Source organism: Olea europaea, chromosome 15, assembly GCF_002742605.1.
Source record: "Olea europaea var. sylvestris chromosome 15, O_europaea_v1, whole genome shotgun sequence".
NCBI classification, from domain to species: domain Eukaryota; kingdom Viridiplantae; phylum Streptophyta; class Magnoliopsida; order Lamiales; family Oleaceae; genus Olea; species Olea europaea.
The window spans coordinates 29,002,685-29,021,969 of record NC_036251.1 but is presented as its reverse complement, the minus strand read 5'-3'; the positions used below and the strand labels follow the sequence as shown (position 1 = coordinate 29,021,969).

The 19,285-nt window shown below is 34.9% G+C and overlaps 2 protein-coding genes across 4 annotated transcripts; both read left to right on the top strand.

Moving 5' to 3' along the window:
• Positions 1–1,387: 1,387 nt before the first annotated feature.
• LOC111410799 lies at positions 1,388–5,431 on the top strand. 2 transcript variants are annotated; one of them, XM_023041335.1, is made up of 8 exons: positions 1,388–1,742; positions 2,329–2,386; positions 2,677–2,757; positions 2,987–3,022; positions 3,118–3,357; positions 3,447–3,576; positions 4,514–4,894; positions 5,030–5,431. In XM_023041335.1, exons 1-8 carry the CDS (start codon positions 1,531–1,533, stop codon positions 5,044–5,046), a joined length of 1,155 nt encoding a protein of 384 aa, XP_022897103.1. In that variant the 5' UTR covers positions 1,388–1,530; the 3' UTR covers positions 5,047–5,431. The 2 variants fall into 2 exon arrangements, with proteins under 2 accessions (XP_022897103.1, XP_022897101.1); XM_023041333.1 differs by having other exon boundaries at positions 4,514–5,431.
• Positions 5,432–10,179: 4,748 nt separating this feature from the next.
• Positions 10,180–18,891, top strand: LOC111410798 (B3 domain-containing transcription factor VRN1-like). 2 transcript variants are annotated; one of them, XM_023041332.1, is made up of 4 exons: positions 10,180–10,418; positions 17,400–18,048; positions 18,144–18,268; positions 18,475–18,640. In XM_023041332.1, the coding sequence occupies exons 1-4, from the start codon at positions 10,338–10,340 to the stop codon at positions 18,499–18,501; spliced, it is 882 nt and encodes a 293-aa protein (XP_022897100.1). In that variant the 5' UTR covers positions 10,180–10,337; the 3' UTR covers positions 18,502–18,640. The 2 variants fall into 2 exon arrangements, with proteins under 2 accessions (XP_022897100.1, XP_022897099.1); XM_023041331.1 differs by having other exon boundaries at positions 10,183–10,418; positions 18,408–18,891.
• Positions 18,892–19,285: the final 394 nt, after the last annotated feature.

Genomic DNA, 19,285 nt, shown 5'->3' with positions numbered 1-19,285 from the left:
TTCATTTTATTTTAATTGAATAATGCTATTTGCAGTAACTCACTATCTTAATAGTCATATGTTGCATACATGTGACGATTAATGATTTAATGCATAGAACAATAAAAAAAACTACTATATTAACTCATCAAATCACTAAGTACCAATATTTTGATATCTTCAACACCTCCAAACTCAATATGGTGCTGTAAATATCAAATCAAAGTTTGAAACATTTAATAGATTCGAGGTCATTTTATTTTGATTTGCTCATGAAGGCAGCTGGTTTTTTAGCTCAGTAGAAACAAAATCCTTTTTCCTTAGGATCTTCTCAAATAGAAACAAACCTTATTTCAAGGTATTTACATGGGATTCATCTTTAAGAAAGTCCCCGAAAAAAAGTTGACAAATAAGTCATCCTTACCGTTACCCTTGGTTTCTCATTTAAGAAAAAAAGATTGTCAAGAATAATTCTTGAATTTCTCTGGTATTTCTTGCATTTACTATATAGAACACTTTTGAATTGTGTATTTTTTTTGGATTGTGAGGAAGTTTGAATAAACCTTTTTGATCCCATTATCCAAAAACTCATTTTCGATATATTTTCACAATAAAATATTATACATGTAAATGAAAAAAAATTCTTACTTTTTAATCATATATTCTGCCAAAAAATTCACTATATCAAAATATATTTTCAACGAAAATGGAGTTCAAATACATCCTAAGTAGACACAACATTCATTTTGCATAGCATTAGACTAATTTTCATATTTGCGCAATGTTGTCAACATTCGTTTCGTAACTTTATGGTACGAGAGTCTACAATGAAATAATATTGACATTTCTCGTTACCTATCTAAGACCCGTTTGACAACAATTAAAATGAGTTTTTATTTTTTTATGGTAAATGAGTTTTGGAATAATGATTTTTTTTTTTTGGAAAATGTATGGTTAAAAAGTAAGAAATATTTTTTTGTTTGTCTGCAAAATATTTTATTATAAAAATGTGTAGTTGAAAATAAGTTTGAATTATGTATTTATTTATTTTATTTTGACGATTGTCAAAAGGGCTAAATATAACAAACTAGAAGAATGAGTCCGTGGCAATCCTAAATTTCTTTAATCATATTGCAATGAGGAAGATCGAGGAAAAGTAATAATTCAGTTTATTTTTCGTTGAAAAAATGAAGAAATGAGGAAACCATACAATTATTAGCTAACAAAAGGGTGAAATTTGTTGATTGCAAATTATTTTTACTCCTTCTTAAGCGGAGGTCATCGTGTAATTGTTTGAATATCAGGGGTTGTGATGTAATAATCTAAAATCTTGAGGGATGTGTGTGTAATTTTGTCAAATGAATGTCCTAAAAATTCGCATTATCTGAGCTGGCGCATACACAATCCCCTTCTGCGAACCACCACCACGAAGAGCTCGATAAATTTCTCTCTCTACTCGTCATCCCCAATACTCAACGGTCCACCCCATTTTCTTTTGAATTTCAATTTCCAGTTATCAAATTCTGGCTCTCGATTCGAGGTCCTGTTACGATGATCGGCGGTGTCAGCGGAGTAGTGGGAGGGAGAGTTTATTGGGTGAGAAGTCAGGATAGTAGTAGTATTGAAGTGTTGAAAATCAAAGGAATTGTTGTGATTTTCACGTGGATTTCCTCAATTACTGAAAGTCAATTGAAGGATTTTGTTAGTATCTACTCTTCTCTTGGATGGAACTCGCTCGTTTGCCTCTCCGATTTTCTCAATCCGTAAGTTCTTCCCACTCTAACTAAAGTTTTAAGCCTGTATATGTATTTACCTATCACTTTGTTGTAGTTGTGTTGATGGAATTTGTAGTATATTTTTAGAAGTAGAGTTTTCACTCCGGAGAAGCCTAGCAATGCTAACAAAGAAGGCCTGGAGCATTTTTGGCTTAGCTTAACTGCTAATAAACACGTCTAAATTGCAAGAGCTAAAAAAGAAGCCAATTTTCAGAAATAGGTGAAGCGAAACACGCTAGAACATCACTCGGCCTGGGGACTGTATAGATTCCACGGGACATTAGCATGGGCAGTGAAGATTTTTCCACTTGGGTAGCTGTCAATATTCTAAATTCTTTTAGGGAAATTAAGTGAGGATTCTTTCTTGGATTTGACATTGCGGAGTTATCTAAAGAACTACCTACGTAGTGGAATAAAATGAAAATTAGCTTCTTTTGAACTTTATCCCAAGAAGTTTACATTCTTTAGTCAATTCCTTGTTTTTCTAAAACTTCTCATTTCTTTTATTGAATTCCACTATGAGCTCATTTCTTTGAACAAATATTTCATGGTTGGTGGGTATTTTTATCTGCAGATTCATCCCAGAGAGGGCTACATCACTGGCATTTTCTGTACTTAATGAGCTTGTTAAGGTCAGTCTTATCACAATATCTTCATATGCAAAAAATGTGGCGATAATGGACAACGATTTAGTAAACTACTTTTAGTTTATTGTCTTGTTTCTTTCATGTCATATCCAGGAATATGAAGAATGCGTGAACGAAGTCATGCAAAGAAATATTAGTCTTTTTTCTTTTCTTTTCCCTTTTTTTTCCCTCATTTCCTCCTCCTCATTCTCCTGTTCTTTATGCTCTAGGTGTAATTGTTCTCTAATTGTTCTTTTTGTAGGTGTAATTATTCTCGAGTTTTCTTGTATATGCAGGAGCTAAGGAGTAGTATATGTCCTGTAGTCCTTGCAGCATCATCTGGTGGTTCAAAGGCTTGTATGTATAAGTTTTTTCAGGTAAAGCCAATGCACTGGAGCCATGGTCATTTTGATGCACATGAACATTCACTGAGCTGTGTGTTGGCATTTCTCGCACATAAATGATGCTGACACCATTTTGGCGAGGACTGTGTCACTAACTGTTCGTTGAAGAAATTATTTGTTATATTTAGTGAAATAGGATAAGAATACTCATTTTTTGTCATGACTGTCATCATGTATATAATTTATTTCACAACTAATGCAGATTATTGGAGGATGTTGTGAAGCGGAGCTCAATCTGGTAGACTTTGTTCTTTGTCTTCAATTAATGTTAATGTATTGTACGTGGTAGAGCACATATATTTATTTATTTGACTTATTTCTTGTTACATGAAGGAGGATAATAGATTGGTTATGCACTGCATCTCTGGCCAGATATATGACTCTGATCCCGTTGACTTTAGTAGTGATTTGGGTGCCCGATTGGCTTTAAACCACACTATCCTGAAGATGCCTGGTTTTGCAAAGCTAGTATCATTTTTTGCAAAAGGTGTCACTTCGAGTTTGGATGCTTTATTTCTCACAAGGTTTGGATCCCAACGTGTAGAGTACTGGCAAACTCTTTGTTCTTCAGTTGTAAGTTAATTGGACTGACATTTGCAGATTATATTATCTATACTTTAGTTATTTTGGCCTTTTTATTCTATTTTTTTTTTTACCTATAGGATTTGGGGGTCCCTTTTCTGATTTTATGCTCAGAAAATGATGATGTGGCTCCATATCCTGTTGTATGCAAATTTGCTAGACAATTACGAGATATGGGAGGCGATGTTAACATGGTGAAACTAAATACAGGTTCATCTTTAGCTTATGTTTATAGCTATATCAATATGTTGGATAAATTAAACTTGAGACATTGTGGCTCCTTGCTTTCAGTCTTTACTTATGTGCTTTCCTTTCATCAGTGACATCTTAGTTTAATGCTTATTCCTCATCACCTCTGTCACCCAGTGTAGAAGGCTTTTGGTGTGCTAAATGTAATTATTTCTGTGTAGAATTTTTCCTCTGGGTGGACTAATCCTTTTTTGTTCCTTTTTTTTCCATTCAACAGGTCCAACTAGTTCAGTTCAACCAGAAATAGTACTTTAAATATTAACTTCAAATGACCAAACAAAGGTTATTTGACTGCTGGATTTTTCGTGGCTAATCGTATACATGAAGACACCTAGTACTGCTTTAGTAAATTTATTTGCTGATCATTCAACTATTTCTTTCTTCCTTCTGTTGTTCTTCTCGTTATTATAAAGTCCTTACTCTTTTGGTTCTTTTGTGAAACTTGTACCCGAGAGGTGGGCAGTTTCCTCTCCGACTGGCCAAATTGGTCTTCTTTGGTTTCAAAATAATGGTTCCATCAAATTCGATTTTCAGATTTTAAAAAAAAATTTCCTGCTTTACTCTCTATAAAGGTCTTATCTAATGGTGTGTCATTTGACATTCAATGGTGCTCTACAATTCCAAGTCGGATATGAGACAGGCCACAAGAAGCATTCCTCAATTGTGCTTATTGTTGAAAATATAGTAGGTGATTTGGACGCTGACATCTAGATTGGTGTATGGCGCATAGCTGCATTTTGTTATCGATCCCTTAATGCTTGTCTATGTCGATTCTCACTTCCTGCAAGTTCCTAATGATTTCTTATTTCTAATCTAAGTACAATCTCACTTCCTGCAAGTTTCCAGTTCAGTTTCATGAGGCACACAATTTGCACTGATATGTTTTGCACTGCAACAGGTCAACACAAGCACCATTCAATCCAGTACACAACTTCTATCGCTGAGTTGCTTGAGCAGGCAATTTCTAATTTTTCCCACAAAATTCAGAAACTCGGAGAAAGAACTCCCGTGGATGATTTGCATGATGAAGTATCTGACATAATTTGTGACCTCCAGAATGCAGCAGTCGACTCAAATCAAAGCCTTAGAAGAGTTGCAGTTGGGCCAAACGACCACTTCTTCCTGCCAAGTTCAGCTGGCTATGTAAACCGCAGAGACTCTGGGTCTGTACCTGAGGAGCGGAAAGAAAGATCACCAAATCGGTCACACCCTTGTATAAATGCACATAGTGTTCTTGGCCAAGTATTATTTGACGTGTGTGTACCGAAGAACGTTGAAGGTTGGGATATTAAATTTGCCGGTTCCTTGAATGCAAAGCCACTTGCTTCTGTTCGCAAACGGTTACCATTTAATGCCACTAAACATAGATCAAGATTATAAGATCTTTCTGGCGAACAACTTTTCGACGTTACAGAGTACCGCCACATATAACTATGTTGGACATAGGACTGCTGCAGTCGTGATATTGGATGGAAGATAATGGCAGGAAATGACTTTACAAAGAGGATGTCATACATTTGAGAAGCTGAAACCTGATATTATATGAAAATCTATGGCATTGTGTTGGAACACATGAAGTATCTGCTGATACGAAGCACGAAGATAACTGAAGGTGATGCTGTGTAGTTCAAGGTATAACCACTTTCCAAGAGTTGATCTAATTTCTTGTAGTACTCGGTTATAATTATAGTAGATGTATATATAATGTAGTTCAATAGTAGAAAATAAGCTCAATGTGAGTGAAGTTGTAAGTATAATAATGGGAATATATCGAGGTTTTTCTAATGTTCATGCATGAACACAAGTTCTTAGTTAATGTTGTTTTCTTCCACATTCATTAAGCAACCAGATAAGTCCCGAACCATGATCATGTAGCTTTTGAAATTTCAATTGCTGAATATATGGTTTTGAAACCCATTTCTTAGATTCAGTTGATATATGATGGAGTTATTTTTTGGTTTTGAAACATATGATTGGCAGATGGAATATGATGATTAAGAAACAGGTTTTTAGCGCCAAAATTCACACCAATATAGTCATGATTCAGAGGACATTACTGTATTTGAAAAATTAGACCATCGGTTCTAATTCACCACTTCTGTATTATATTTTTATACAAAAATATTTAAATGCAAAAGACTCGGTCTTTCGAACCAAACAATAAAATTCAGTTTGTATATAGTTTTCTGGATGGGAAAAAATTACTCATCTTGAATTAAATGGCAATATAAACTATAGAAAATGAATCAGTACACCATCGATAATATAGCTCATACAAACTGAGTTTGTATATAGTTTTCTGGATGTCTGCGGATGATAAAAAAAAAATGCATAAAAAGATCACTATACACTCCTTAATAGCCTGGGAAAATTGGTGGTGGTGAGGATGCATATTGGGAGCCTAAGTTCAGGGGGAGTACGAAGTCTGGCAAGGGTGGTGGTGATTTGCACTGGAGCTAGGGGAGAGTAGACAGGTGGGGGTGACGATTACTGAGGTGAAGGAGGTAAGAGTTTAGGTGCTGGTGGTGGGGGAGAGTTAGCTGTCGGTGGCGGGCCCTGCACCAGAGGTGGAGGAGGTGAGAGTCTGGGTGTTGGTGGTCGTGGTGAGAGTTTAGGTGATGGTGGTGGGGGTGAGTTAATAGGTGGTGGTGGGACTTCACTGGAGATGGAGGAGGTGAGAGTTTAGGTGCTGGTGGTGGGCAAGATTTGACAGATGGTGGTGGGGACTGCGCCGGAGGTAGAGGAGGTGAGAGTTTAGGTGCTGGTGGTGGGGAAGAGTTGACATGTGGTGGTGGTGACTGTACTGGAGGTGGAGGAGGTAGAAATTTAGGTGTTGGGGATGAGGGAGAGTGAACTGGTGGCGGTGGGGAGAAAATTGGTGGAGAGAGTTTAGGTGCTGGCGAGGGTGAGAGTGAGGGTGACTGAATAGGTTGTGAGTAAACTTGAGGTGGGGAGAGTGAACTGGTGGCGGTGGGGAGAAATTCATGCTCTTGCCAAAGACAGCTTGACATACCTTTTCTGATCTCTGTTGTCTCTTTGCCCAAGCAATTAGTTTTGTCGTCCAACTGAACATCAGCAACTTCATTAGGTTGGCACATTTGGTCTTTTGCCACGAAATAGTTGGAAGAGTGAAAATTTTCAAATTTGGCAAGCTGCAAATGCTATCAGGGACCTTTCCTCTAAACATATTGTTTGCCATGTCTACGACTTCCATATTCTGCAGGTACGCCAAGTCTACTGGCAGATCTCCAATCAACTTGTCATTGCTGATATCAATTACATTTGTGCCATTCAACAGAGTAATTATTCAGGCAAGCAACCAGAAAGAGCATTGTTCGAGAAAGGGACCTAGTCCAATGTGTTCGGCTTGGAATGGCATCCGATGGACTTCTTGTTAGAGTGAATAGCTGAAGTTTTCAAGGATGGTGGAGTGGAACCGGTTGTGGTTCACAAAGATAGCTTCAAGGTGCTTGTTGAACAACTCTGGAAGCGACGGTCCTTCAAAATCAATGAACCTAATGTCGAGGTACTTGAGGTCTGGTAACTTCAAGATGACATGGGGAAAAGGTCCAACGAACCAATTGTTACTGAGACCAGCTCGAAAAGGATTGTTAGTTTAGAGACGCTCTTAGGAAACACTCCACAAAATCTATTGGAATTCAGGTGAACAAGGCTTACATCGATGAGAAGCCCAATTTCGACAAGAGGTGCCCTGCAATGTCAGCATGGTTCAGGTCGACACCAGCAACCACATTCAATTTGGTCGTCTAGAGCCTCTGCTCGAAAAACACAAACAACTACTTCTTTAATGAGAATCTCATCAGATATACAATAAGCATCATTAATAGAATTATAACCTACATAAATTTACATCAAACAAGTTCTAGGAAATTGATCATTCCTATATCCACTTTTGATTATCAAGCCATGAACTCCACTTCCCACTCGAAGATCATTATATGCTCAAACAAGTCGATTCCAAGCTCATCATGTAAAAACATTGGTAAAGAATCATTTTCTGTTCATCATATTAAGGCCCTGTTTGGCACCCATTTTTATCAAAATGCATTTTTCTCTCTCTTCTTTTCAACCACACATTCTTTATTAAAATAATATTACACGTAAATCAAAAACTTTTTCTTATTTTTCAACCACACATTTCCCATCAATTTACTATTCAAAAATAAATTTTCACATAAAAATTCCTACCAAACACCCTCTAAATAGCCACTGCGCTTCCTCAACAAATCCATTATTAGAATAACTTGACATTCCATGACACAACATTCCTCACATATATTTTGTCCAACACATATCTAGCAACAATCAAACACCCAATATTCAAATACAAGTCAATAGAAGCTGTCTCCACAAAAACATTGTCTTTGAATTTTTTTTCTTAATCCAATAACAATGTACTAATTTTCCCTTCTTGGCAAACCCCAATTTTCCAAAAGCTGGCAAATAATAGTTATCGTTAACTCATTTGGCTAATTTCTTTAACGATCATTTCATCGAAGGCCTCAATAACTTCAAAACAAGGCCATTTTTTGTGAATCCAGATACTAACTGTCCAAGAAACTAAATTTTTGTACAAAATTTGAGAAAACATTATGCGGGCGTCCGCCATGAGCCCACAAGATGCACATGAATTCACCAATTTGTTGTACAAAAAGATATTGCAAGAAACACCAGAGGTTATTATGTCGGCATGAACTTGATGCAGATGCTTCGTTTATCTGAGTCCTTGTACTGAAGCACGTAATCTTTGGGTTGAATAATTATACGAGATTTGAGGAAAAAAATTGAAATTCAACTAAAATGGATTTTTTTTGGCGCCAAGAGTGTCGGTAAGGTACTCCGGTGGCGGTTCTTTCTCGACCTGTTTGAGCCACATTATTTCAAAAAAATGTATTTTTAAATAGTGATTTGACATCGTTTCAATCACACATTTTTCAATAAAATAATATTACACGTAAATCAAAAACTTTTCCTTATTTTTTAACCACAAATTCCCCATCAATACACTATTCAAGAATGCATTATTACCAAAATAATATGGCTCAAACACCCCCTTAGTCTATAAATCAAGGAAAATACTTATTGTATATCACATTTACATAATTTTTTATATATTGATGAGGTGTCAAAAAGAAAGTGAGGGAGGATATTTTTCGATTACACTACGAGTGCATTTGATTGCCTATATTTTTCATGGAAAATGTGTTTTTTCACCAAAATTCATACTTTTGTGCTATTTGATTCTTATTTTTTTTTCCACTTTTGATCACGTGACCATATTTTCCTCAAAATCAAGGAAAATATTTTTTTTAGGAAGAATATGATTTTATTTTCCACCGAATTCACTCTCTCTTATTTATCCACTCTCTTTCATTTAAAATATTTTCTAGATTGAAAATTAAATCAATCAAACACATTTAATTGACAATTTCCATACAAATAAATTATAGACAATTAAATTACCTAGAATTTATTTTCTTTCCATGCAAATTCCATGCTTGCAATCAAATGCATCCTACATGTATAAAATGGTTTACATACACATGATTTAGTGATATATGACGAATTTTCTACTTGTATATAAAAATGGTATATAAGCGGTTGTTCAAAATGAAGTGGATGAAAAAGATTGGATGAAAGAGTTAGTTGTGTTTTAAATTGATAAATGATCGAGTGTCATGATGACATTATTTATTCTCTTATATGACCTAATGTACATATAGCAATATCCATATATGATTGAGTCGAAATTCTTCAACACAAAAAATAAAAATAAAAAATAAATAAATTCTCCACCATCTTTTCTTATCAAATATTGTCATATCATTTATTGGTAAACAAATCTGTAAGTTGTGAATTACATATAGCACAACGGAACTGAAAAATATTGATGGTTGCCTACAAAGAAAATACTCAATGTCGCCAACCAATCGATCTAACCATCAAGTAAAAGTTGTGCTTGTATTTTCAATTCCATGTAAAGTTACTTTTTTTTAATAGAGAGATACCTTTTAAGTTTTATTGATGAAAAAGTAATTTTAATGACTATCCGTGGATTTGGGATGGAAAATCGACGAGGCACTCGTCAACAGCAAAGTACTTGTGTTAGTTGCTAATTGACTCGCACAAATTGGCTCACGATGTTTAGCTCAAATTCACAATAAAATTAAAAATTTGCAGACTATGAGCAACTTGCCCATCAAGGAATGATCTCGTGGGATGATTCCAGTAACACTTCAATAAAGGAAGTTAGCTTGCATAATGGGTCGAGTCGGGTGGCTCAACTCCAACCATTTAACACCCTTACAAATTACAATGCATCTCTTTTGGAAAAATAAGTATAGCCGAACACTCTCATTCCATTGAGCTTTTGAAGTAGGGGAAAAAAAATATTATTCCATAAAAACTCTGTACTTGCGAGTGTTGGATAGAATAAAGAAAAGAACTTTTAGGAAAAAATAATTTGAGTAAATCAAATCTTTATCAAATAAGAATTATCCCTTTTTTTTTCTTTTTTTTTTTCTTTTTTTAAAATATATTCTACTTTCACCGTTAAAATAGAAACCCTTTTGAAGAAATCCTTCAAAATTTTGCCGCACCCGACAAATCCATTATGAAGAGGCCGAGTCTTCATCTTGAACAAGTAGTCTTCTGGGATTGAAATTTTATACGAGAAAGGTGCTTCTCATAAATTTTTCTTGATGAAAATGGAAGAAAGACCCGATTTACCAGCTAGATTTTTCAAGGTTATTTTGCCCTCAGTTGATAGCCAACGAAAACTGGTAACATTCTGACCAAGAAAATAATGAATCTTTTATTGCAAATAAGTAGTTATATTTTTCTGATGTTTTCTTGAATTGGGTTGGGCTTCGTTTCTTGAAGTTAGCATAGTTGATAGGAACTGAGTGTTGAATGTTGTTGTGCTCTTATTTATAGAAGAAGCATTTGTATCAAATTAACTAAACAGGCCCAAAAATAGCTTTTGAGTCCTTTTACCTTATCAAAAGCCATGCCAAACGGCCTGAAGTGTGTTAAGATGATTCAGATTCTTGTATTGAGTGTCAGCCCAAATTCAGTTTCTTTTAGCATAATTGTAGTGCTGCTAAGAAGTTTAATTAGCTTGAATAAGTAGGGAAATGTTCTCGAATTTAGTAATAATGCTTTTTAGTTGCTTTGGATTTTTTCTCTGCAACATGGGATATTTTTATTAAGTTTATAATCAGATAATGGCAACCAGGATATTCATATGACATGCGTGATTGATCCTATTCCTATTTAACCCATCTCCTGACAAATATCCTAAGTGAGGTGGACTCAAGGCAAGATCTTCTTTGTCCCTTGATTTTTCAATTTGTCCGAATCCCTGTAGGCCTTCTTCTCCTAATTACGAGAAAGACAGAGGAAAACCGCTTCTTTCTGATTTTCCTCTCTGGCTTGACTCCACATCATCCTGCAATTTTGGCCAGTAGTGTAGTAGGTATCATCTTGGGAGTTGCCGGTGCAAATCCCCGCACTTCCTTTACAGTCTTATGACTGTATGGGGCATTTTGTTGGAACCTCATGGCTAAGGATAAGGTAATGGAATTGATAGAAAAATTCATAGACCTAGGTAGGATAGGAGAATTGATAAAGGGAATAGAGATGATGATAGATTCAGTCAAGCCACCAGCTATTGATTGGATGAACTTCGCACCCTCTTTGCCGATTGAAGAAAGCCTTTCCTTTGGTCTCGTCGTGAGTAACCTTCCGCACCCACTGAATGAACGTAGAAAACCGATCCTTAAGCTAGTCTAGCTTCTGGAGTTAGAGCTGAGTGAGCCCTCGTGCCTGGGGGGGCTCATTAAGAATACTACATAATATCTCTACTCTGGACCTGGTTAAGATGCTGCCCTTGCTCTGTCAAGGTGAAGCAAGGATGGGAAATTGCTAGTGGTGGTTTACTCTGGAGGTAGTACCATGTCGAATTTTTGCTCTTCACGAAGGAGATCATTGTTTGGTGAAATTCCGCAAGAATACAAAATCGTTTGGTTAACTACTAGTATCATTCTAATTATTATCTAAAGTTGTATTAAAACTATATATGAGAAAGATGTGATGAGACTCCGAATATGCCTATTGTTTCCCATTTCAACTCTCAACCTATGTTATCTAATATAATTTGTGTATCATGGACAACATATAATTCAATTTCATCCAACCATTTCTTCCGAGGGAAGCCAAACTTATTCGTAAGCACGATCCGATAATATCCATATCTCGAATTCGTATGTGAAGTAATGCATTCATATACACAATCACCTATGTGATTGCACAAGTTAAACTATTATTTCTAACGTTTATTGAGCCTTGTGTTAATATTAATGTTCTAGACTTATTTCGAACCTCCTAAAAGTAAAACAAGCAAATAATTCTTTAAATGGTAATTAAGCATTCAAATAATTCGACAAGCATGCAATATCAATCAACAAGACAAATTAACTAAATTAACGACGGTCTTTAAATTAAAATAGTAAAACAAAAGGTTTCATGTTCATCCCAACACAACACAAATTAACTAAATTAACGACGGTCTTTAAATTAAAATAGTAAAACAAAAGGTTTCATGTTCATCCCAACATAAGATTGTCTAGCCTAACATCTCTACAATGACAATAAGGGTGTATTTGATCATAAGCATGGAATTTACGTGGAATGAAAATAAATTATAGGCAATTAAATTGCCTAAAACTTATTTGCATGAAAATTGTCAATTAAATGTGTTTAATTGATTTAATTTTCAATCTAGAAAATATTATGCGTCTCCATATTTGTATTAGTAGGTATATGAGAGAGATGAGGTAGATGAGAGAGAGAGAGATTACTTGGAAAATAAAACTTGCTCCACTTGATGTAGTACAATTAAACTACTAGTTTTTTTATTACAATTATGTTTTCTAAGAGTTTGTCTTTTAATTAAGTTTATCCATTTAGTTGAAATAGGACTTTTATATTTTATTTGATTAGGACTTCTATATTTTAGTTGAGTAGCATTATAGTTTCCTTATTTCAATTTTCTAATATTATTAGGAGTTGGGGATAATTTGCCTATAAATAAAGGGGTCATGTACAATTTTCAAATCGATCAATTATTCTTTAATCAATACAAGCAAGTTATTCCTAGATATTTTTTTATTCCAATTCTTATTGTAAGAATTTTATCAATGCTTCCTCACCACCAATTAAAGAAAATATTTTTCTTACTTTCAAGGAAAATATGGTCATGTAACCAAATGTAGGAAAATGTTTCCCATGGAAAAAATATCAATCAAACAGTACAAAAGTAGGAATTTTGGTTGAAAAATGACATTTTTCATGAAAAGTATTGGCAATCAAATGGACTCTAAAAAAATTGGAATTCCTTACCCAAAATGTATAAACGAAAGAAAAAGATGTGAAACCAATTTCTTGCTTTGAATATTCAACAGAAAATTACAACAGTAGTCCCCTAACCTTTCACTTTTTGCAACTTTACCTTAACCTTTAGTTTGTGTTAGTAAAGGTCCCTTACCTTTCATAAATTAGCAGTTGGGGTCCAAATGGACTTATCCATTTGACCGTTAGTTGACCAAGAAAAGTGGACTTTAACCAATACCAAATTCAAATACTGACAATTAAAATAATAAAATTAAAAAAGTCTATCCCACCACCACCCCTCATGAAAAACAGAATGGCCGGTGCACGGCACCCCTAAATCAGAAATGAAAGAAAAAAATCACTACTATCCCCTTTCCTTCTTCCCTACTCCCTCCTATACCAATGATCTCCCAAAGGCAACAACTTCAACTTAAAAAACATAATATTTTGTATTGTACTGAAAAGATAATAAAATCCCAAAAGTCAAAACAATAAATAAATATCAAAAATTAACATTTACTTGTAAAGAAGTTTGTACATGTAATATATACACACAGAAGTTGTAAAGTTAATCAGGGCTATCTTGTGTATACATATTTTGGAGTGCTTTGAAAGAAACTTGAAGTTAGAGCTTTGATTTTTATCCTTCGTTTTGGATTTTTCAAATGTTGAGTTTTCAAATTTTTGATATTGTTGAAGGCTTAAGATGTGGAGAGGTGCGAGATACGTGGTGGCTAGTCTTCGACAGCCATGGCTGCGGTTCTCGATAGCGATTCCTAGACCTTGTATTATGCACAAGGGTGGAGCTGATATTTTCCACGATCGATGGTTTAACTTGATGGTTATGCGATTGCTCCTCCTTTGTTGGTTAGTTATCTAGTTATAATTCTATGATTATTTGGTTTGTGGTGAATTTGATGCATTGATTTGGTTATTTTTTGGATAGAAATTTTCAATTTTCATATCAATGTCGTGGCTGATTAATGAGCTGAAAGGTCGATGAATGTGATGATTTAGAGCTGTAATGAGGGAGATGAGGTGAATGGCGGTGAGAAAGATGGAGTTTGAGAGAGGTGGAGATGAAGTGAATGGCAGTGGCACTGCCGGCAGTGAGTGGTAGGATGGGTTTTCCCTATTTTTGGATAGGTGGGGGCGGATAGGGTGGGAAGAAATAGGTGCAAAAAGGCTATTTTTTATTTTTATTTTTTTAAATATTAAAATTGTAAAGCTACTACTTTGCCCCTTTAAAATTTGGTCAAAATCAGCTTCTTTGGTCAACTAATGGTCAAATGAATGTTTTCCATCCATTTGAACCCCAGCTATTAATTTATGAAAGGTTAGGGAGCTTTGCTGGCACAAATTGAAGGTTAGGGTTTTCAAAAAAATTGGAAGGTTGAGGACCGTTGTTGCAATTTTTCCAATATTCAACTTCAAGCCTTGAATCTCCAATCCCTTGATGTTGTTTTACCTTTAATCCTTTGCTAGTTTTGATCTCTACAATATAGTATGAAAATATTAAAATTGGAGGCTCCCATTTGGTTAAAACATCACCCAAATTACTTTTGAAATGGTGGACAAAATTGGAAAGGAAAGGAAATAAAATCGTTTCCCCATATAAATGGAGATAGCATGTTACAAAAATTTTGGCTTCTGCTTCTACAAGAATGGCTCTTGCGACAGCACTTATTTTGTGTCATGCGATCACATGGCACAATGTATTTTCCTCTTTTTGCAATTTGGTCCTTAAATTCAGCTTCCTATCAAGCTTACAATTGGAATTAAAGTCATACATCTTCTAAATTGTATCACACTGATCTCCATTCTCAAAATAATGCACCAAATACGTCCTTTTTGCCCAGTTTTCATTCATTTTCTCCAAAAACTTGTCCAACATCGAGTTTTAACTAAACAAAAAATATTTACACGAGATTAAGCAATAATTCCCTAAAAGTACTTCCCAATATCTATGGTTAATGGCCTACATAAGTGTATAAATAAACTTATCCCCTGTTTGCCACCCATTATTTGGAAAATTAAAGAGTTGTCAATAGTATTTTTATGGAGAATGTGTAGTTAAAAAGTAAGGAAACTTTAGTGTGTTTGATTGGCATTATTTTTTATGGAAAATGTCATTTTTCCACTCAAATTCCTACTTTTTGGGTGTTTGATTGGCAATTTTTCCATGAAAAATGTTTTTCAACTTTTGGTCACGTGACCATATTTTCCTCAAAAACAAGGAAAATATTTTCTTTAGGGAGATGTGATTTTTATTTTCGAGGTAATTCACTCTCTCTTTCTCTCCCATCTATCTCCTTTCTCTTTCATCTACCCACCAATAAAAGAAGACAAGTATTATAATTTCTAGGTTGAAAATTTAATCAATCAAACTCATTTAATTAATAATTTCCATTGAAGCCTAGAACTTATTTCCTTTCCATATAAATTCCATGCTCACAATCAAATACACCCTTATTGGTTTGTGTGTAAAATATTTTATTGTGCGAATGTATGATGAAGAATGTTACAATAGCAAATAATTTAGAATTTTAAGGGATGCCGAACATGTACTTATTAATCATTCTCTTAGGCAATTTAATATGCATATACATCATAATTGCTATCTTGTTTCTTTTACAAAATTTGTGTAATATTCCCTCAAATTACGCGCTTGCATTGGTGGCGGAGAGATCATTCAAATTTGATCTTCACAGGCATGAAGTACCTAGGAGATTCTTAAGTTTTTTGCACTTTACCATTTTCATAACATTATATGTAATAATTGTCAATTCAGCTTTCTTGCAATGCAAAACCCCTTTTTTTTTTTTTGGTAGAAGCAGTTAAAGATAGATATTTGATTTTGCACGAGTTATAAAGAAAACTATTCTCCTTGATTTGTAGTTGAACTTTGATGATACCGGAGAAAGTGTGAATTGAGTTAAAGTCTTTACCCGTAGAACTAGGTCAATCATCGCATGAATAGTCTTTGTAATAATGTTATGAAAATCCAAAAGGGAATTAGGAATATTGCTCGAATTATAAAATAATGGAAATACACGTAACAATAAAAGAAAGAAAATATGGTTGTTGACGTAGTAGCAGTATTGGAAGCAATTGAGACCTGTATTGCACACAGTTTCCTTAAAATAAATTTGCTTCCACTGTATTGCAAGAGGACTCATGGCGTTTGTCTCCCAAAATACCTGTTGAAGGTAGTTGACTAGCATTTTGTCACTACTTTAGGCGAATTGAGAAGGCTTACAATTCTACCACCAAGCTAGAAAATAATCATCTAAGCTATAAAGAACAAAACTCTTGAAAGCAAAGAGAGGAGAGAGCTCTCAAAAGTTTTTGGTGTGAGGAATAAAGAGGAAAACACCTCATGGAGTACTAGAATGAGGGAGGTTTCAATTCTTATTAATTTTGTATTAAAATCAAAATGTTACAATAGCCATTGGAGCGACACGTTATAATAACCATCAAGGCTTTGTAACCACCAATCCAATACAAAATTAACTAAAGAATTGAAATTTGAAATCAAAAGGTTTTGTTACAATTATTCATTCACAATTCATTTTATATTGAATTTTTTTCCAATAAATTATTCATTCATAAGATTTTTACATGTGCAGTCCCTTTTTTCATTCTGTCATTTAGAATATATGATTCATGTCAATTTTGAGTGTTAATTTCTCTTATTTGTTCATTCATGGATTAACTGTGGAACAAAGGCTTTTTGTAAAGGGAAATCTTACCTAGGAGACTTGATGAGGCAAATATGTTAGGAACCTGGAAGTAGCTGTTAGAGTTCTTGCGGTCTGGTGTGCTGCTGCAGCGCTGTGTTCACTCCTGTGAATGCTGCTGATCAAAGATTGGTTAGACTGCAGACCAGTTAATGGAAATAATACTGCAGGGTTTCAGAACTGGAGTGTGATGTACTGTAATAGATATTGAATGGCAGAATGGTCAACGACTGTAAATGAACTGATAAAATGGAACAGAAATGAAAGACTCTCCAAGGCATTCGAGAGGCCTGGAACTCTCCTCCTAGACTCACAAACTACTTAATATTTGCATAACCATTCTGCTTCCTCCCCTATTACATTTATACTACTACTTCCCCCTTATTCCCCAAACTACCCCTGATAACTAATTAGAATTGGAACACTCTAGAATATGGCATAACAAACTTGAATGAATAACGTGGGGGTCTTTCAAAATGTCATAAGGAACATTCATGATTTTATTTTTTCTAGTTGCATTGCAGATCAGCACAAAATTTTGCCATCTTGACTACAAGTACTATTAAACATCGTTTTTCTTGACTTAAGTGATAACTAAATAGAGTTTAAATATAATATGTATTTGTGCAGAGGATCCCTGATAAATTTGTTGGAAAATATGGGCACGAACTCTCTGATGTTGTCAGACTTGTGGATCCTATCAGTGCTGTTTCATATGTCAGATTGGAAAAGACGGAAAAGACACTCTGGCTTTGCGATGGCTGGGAAAAGTTTGTGGACGACCATTTCATCAGTTATGGGTACTTTTTACTCTTCAAATACAGAGGGAACTCAACCTTCAATGTTAATATATTAGACTTGACGGCCACAGAGGTTGACTATTCACTTAATAATAGTCGTAATTTTGAAAGAACCAATCACTGTACTCGGATTTCTATTTCCGAAAAGGAAGAGAATAGTAATGATGAATCTGTTGAAGTTCTATCTTTCTTCCCTCGCAAACCAAATGAATGTGGGGTTAGGGCAACAAATAGTAGAAGACATCATCACCAGACTACGCATGATTTGTCTTTTTCATCAAAAGAACTTGCCCATGAAGTTAAAAGGGGTAAGATTGATGCAGCCGAGAGGTCAAAATCCCAGCATTGCTATCTTACACGAAACAAATGTAAAATAGAAGATGAGGGAACTAAAACTGAGTGCGAAAAACCTAATATCACTATCAAGAATGTTCAAGAGACAATTCCATGTACTGAAGACAATCGACAATCTAGTTCAAGTAAGTTCTTTACCGTGAGTTTTGTTTGATTTCTATTTTGGTGAGTCAGATTTCTTTTTGAAATGTTTACCTTAATTTAAATTGGTGAAATATAGATGGCTCGTGTATTAAAAGTCACTCGGGAAAGAAGGCCATAGATGCTGCTGCAAAATATTTGCCTAAAGGCCCTTCATTTGCCGTCAAGTTGAAACGAAACAATCTATATCCACACTTTTGGATGGTAAGCTCTTGAGGTTTGTTACTGGATTGATATATCATGTTGATTTCTTGACTCTCCGAAATTGAGTCTACTATGTTCTATCATCTATGTGTAGCCTTCATTTGACCCTAACATGGTGCAATTTTTCTTGTTTATATAGTACGTGCCAACCGCATTTTCTCAGTATCTGCCAAGTGCTCCAGGGCTTATTGTACTTGTTGATTCAGATGGCCAGAAGTGGCCAGTCCGTGTAAAGCAAAAAAAGGGAGCTAAGGACAGATATCTATCAAAAGGATGGAAGGCATTCGTCAAGCTAAAAAATCTTAAAGTTGGTAATACGTGTGTCTTTGAGCTAATCGACGCCAATAAACACATGATAAGGGTTTCCACCTTTAGCAACACGAGCAGAGTTGGAAATTGACTTCAATTGATCTGAATCAAGCAGCGGACAAGATAGAACGGAATATGAATAGTGACATTTTCCCCCTTCTTTGGAGAGGCATTTGAACTTGGGAACAACCTGTTTATATCAACTGCAATAGGATTCTGAGTTACCAAACCTTCAATTGATTCAAGATTTTTGTACTTTTATTTACTTTGAAATTACTAGCAATTTTTTTTATTATAATACTTTGTTGTACTTTTATTTGATTTCTTGCATGAGGGAGTTGAATAGAATTGAAAATACAAAAGTAGCCGAAGAAAGCTTATTGAATGAATCTTGTCCCTGTCTATTTGATGAACTTCACGATCTATAGCACTTCATTTTAAAGAATCTCTTCATTTTTTTTTTTTCAAAAATTAAGAAATAAACTAACCTACACAAAACTCAATGACTGATTTTCTTATCACATAAGCCTAGTGAAAGAATTGAAACAAGATGCAATCAATCATATGGCAATTCCATGTACTCGAGGCAATCCAAGATCAAGTTCAAGTTCTCGAGAGTAAGTTTTGTTTAATTATCTACTTTGGTCATTTAGATTGCTTTTAGAAATGATTTCGCCATGTTTGCACCCCCCCCCCCCCTTTCCCCCC

Excerpts from the sequence above, each read along its gene's own strand:
- LOC111410799 (XM_023041333.1), top strand. The coding sequence starts at position 1,531 with ATGATCGGCGGTGTCAGCGGAGTAGTGGGAGGGAGAGTTTATTGGGTG. Across the intron at positions 3,358-3,446 it reads AAACTCTTTGTTCTTCAGTT|GATTTGGGGGTCCCTTTTCT; the intron begins GTAAGTTAATTG and ends TTTTACCTATAG. Across the intron at positions 3,577-4,513 it reads CATGGTGAAACTAAATACAG|GTCAACACAAGCACCATTCA; the intron begins GTTCATCTTTAG and ends GCACTGCAACAG.
- LOC111410798 (XM_023041331.1), top strand. The coding sequence starts at position 10,338 with ATGAAAATGGAAGAAAGACCCGATTTACCAGCTAGATTTTTCAAGGTT. Across the intron at positions 10,419-17,399 it reads TTGATAGCCAACGAAAACTG|AGGATCCCTGATAAATTTGT; the intron begins GTAACATTCTGA and ends GTATTTGTGCAG. Across the intron at positions 18,269-18,407 it reads TATATCCACACTTTTGGATG|TACGTGCCAACCGCATTTTC; the intron begins GTAAGCTCTTGA and ends TTGTTTATATAG.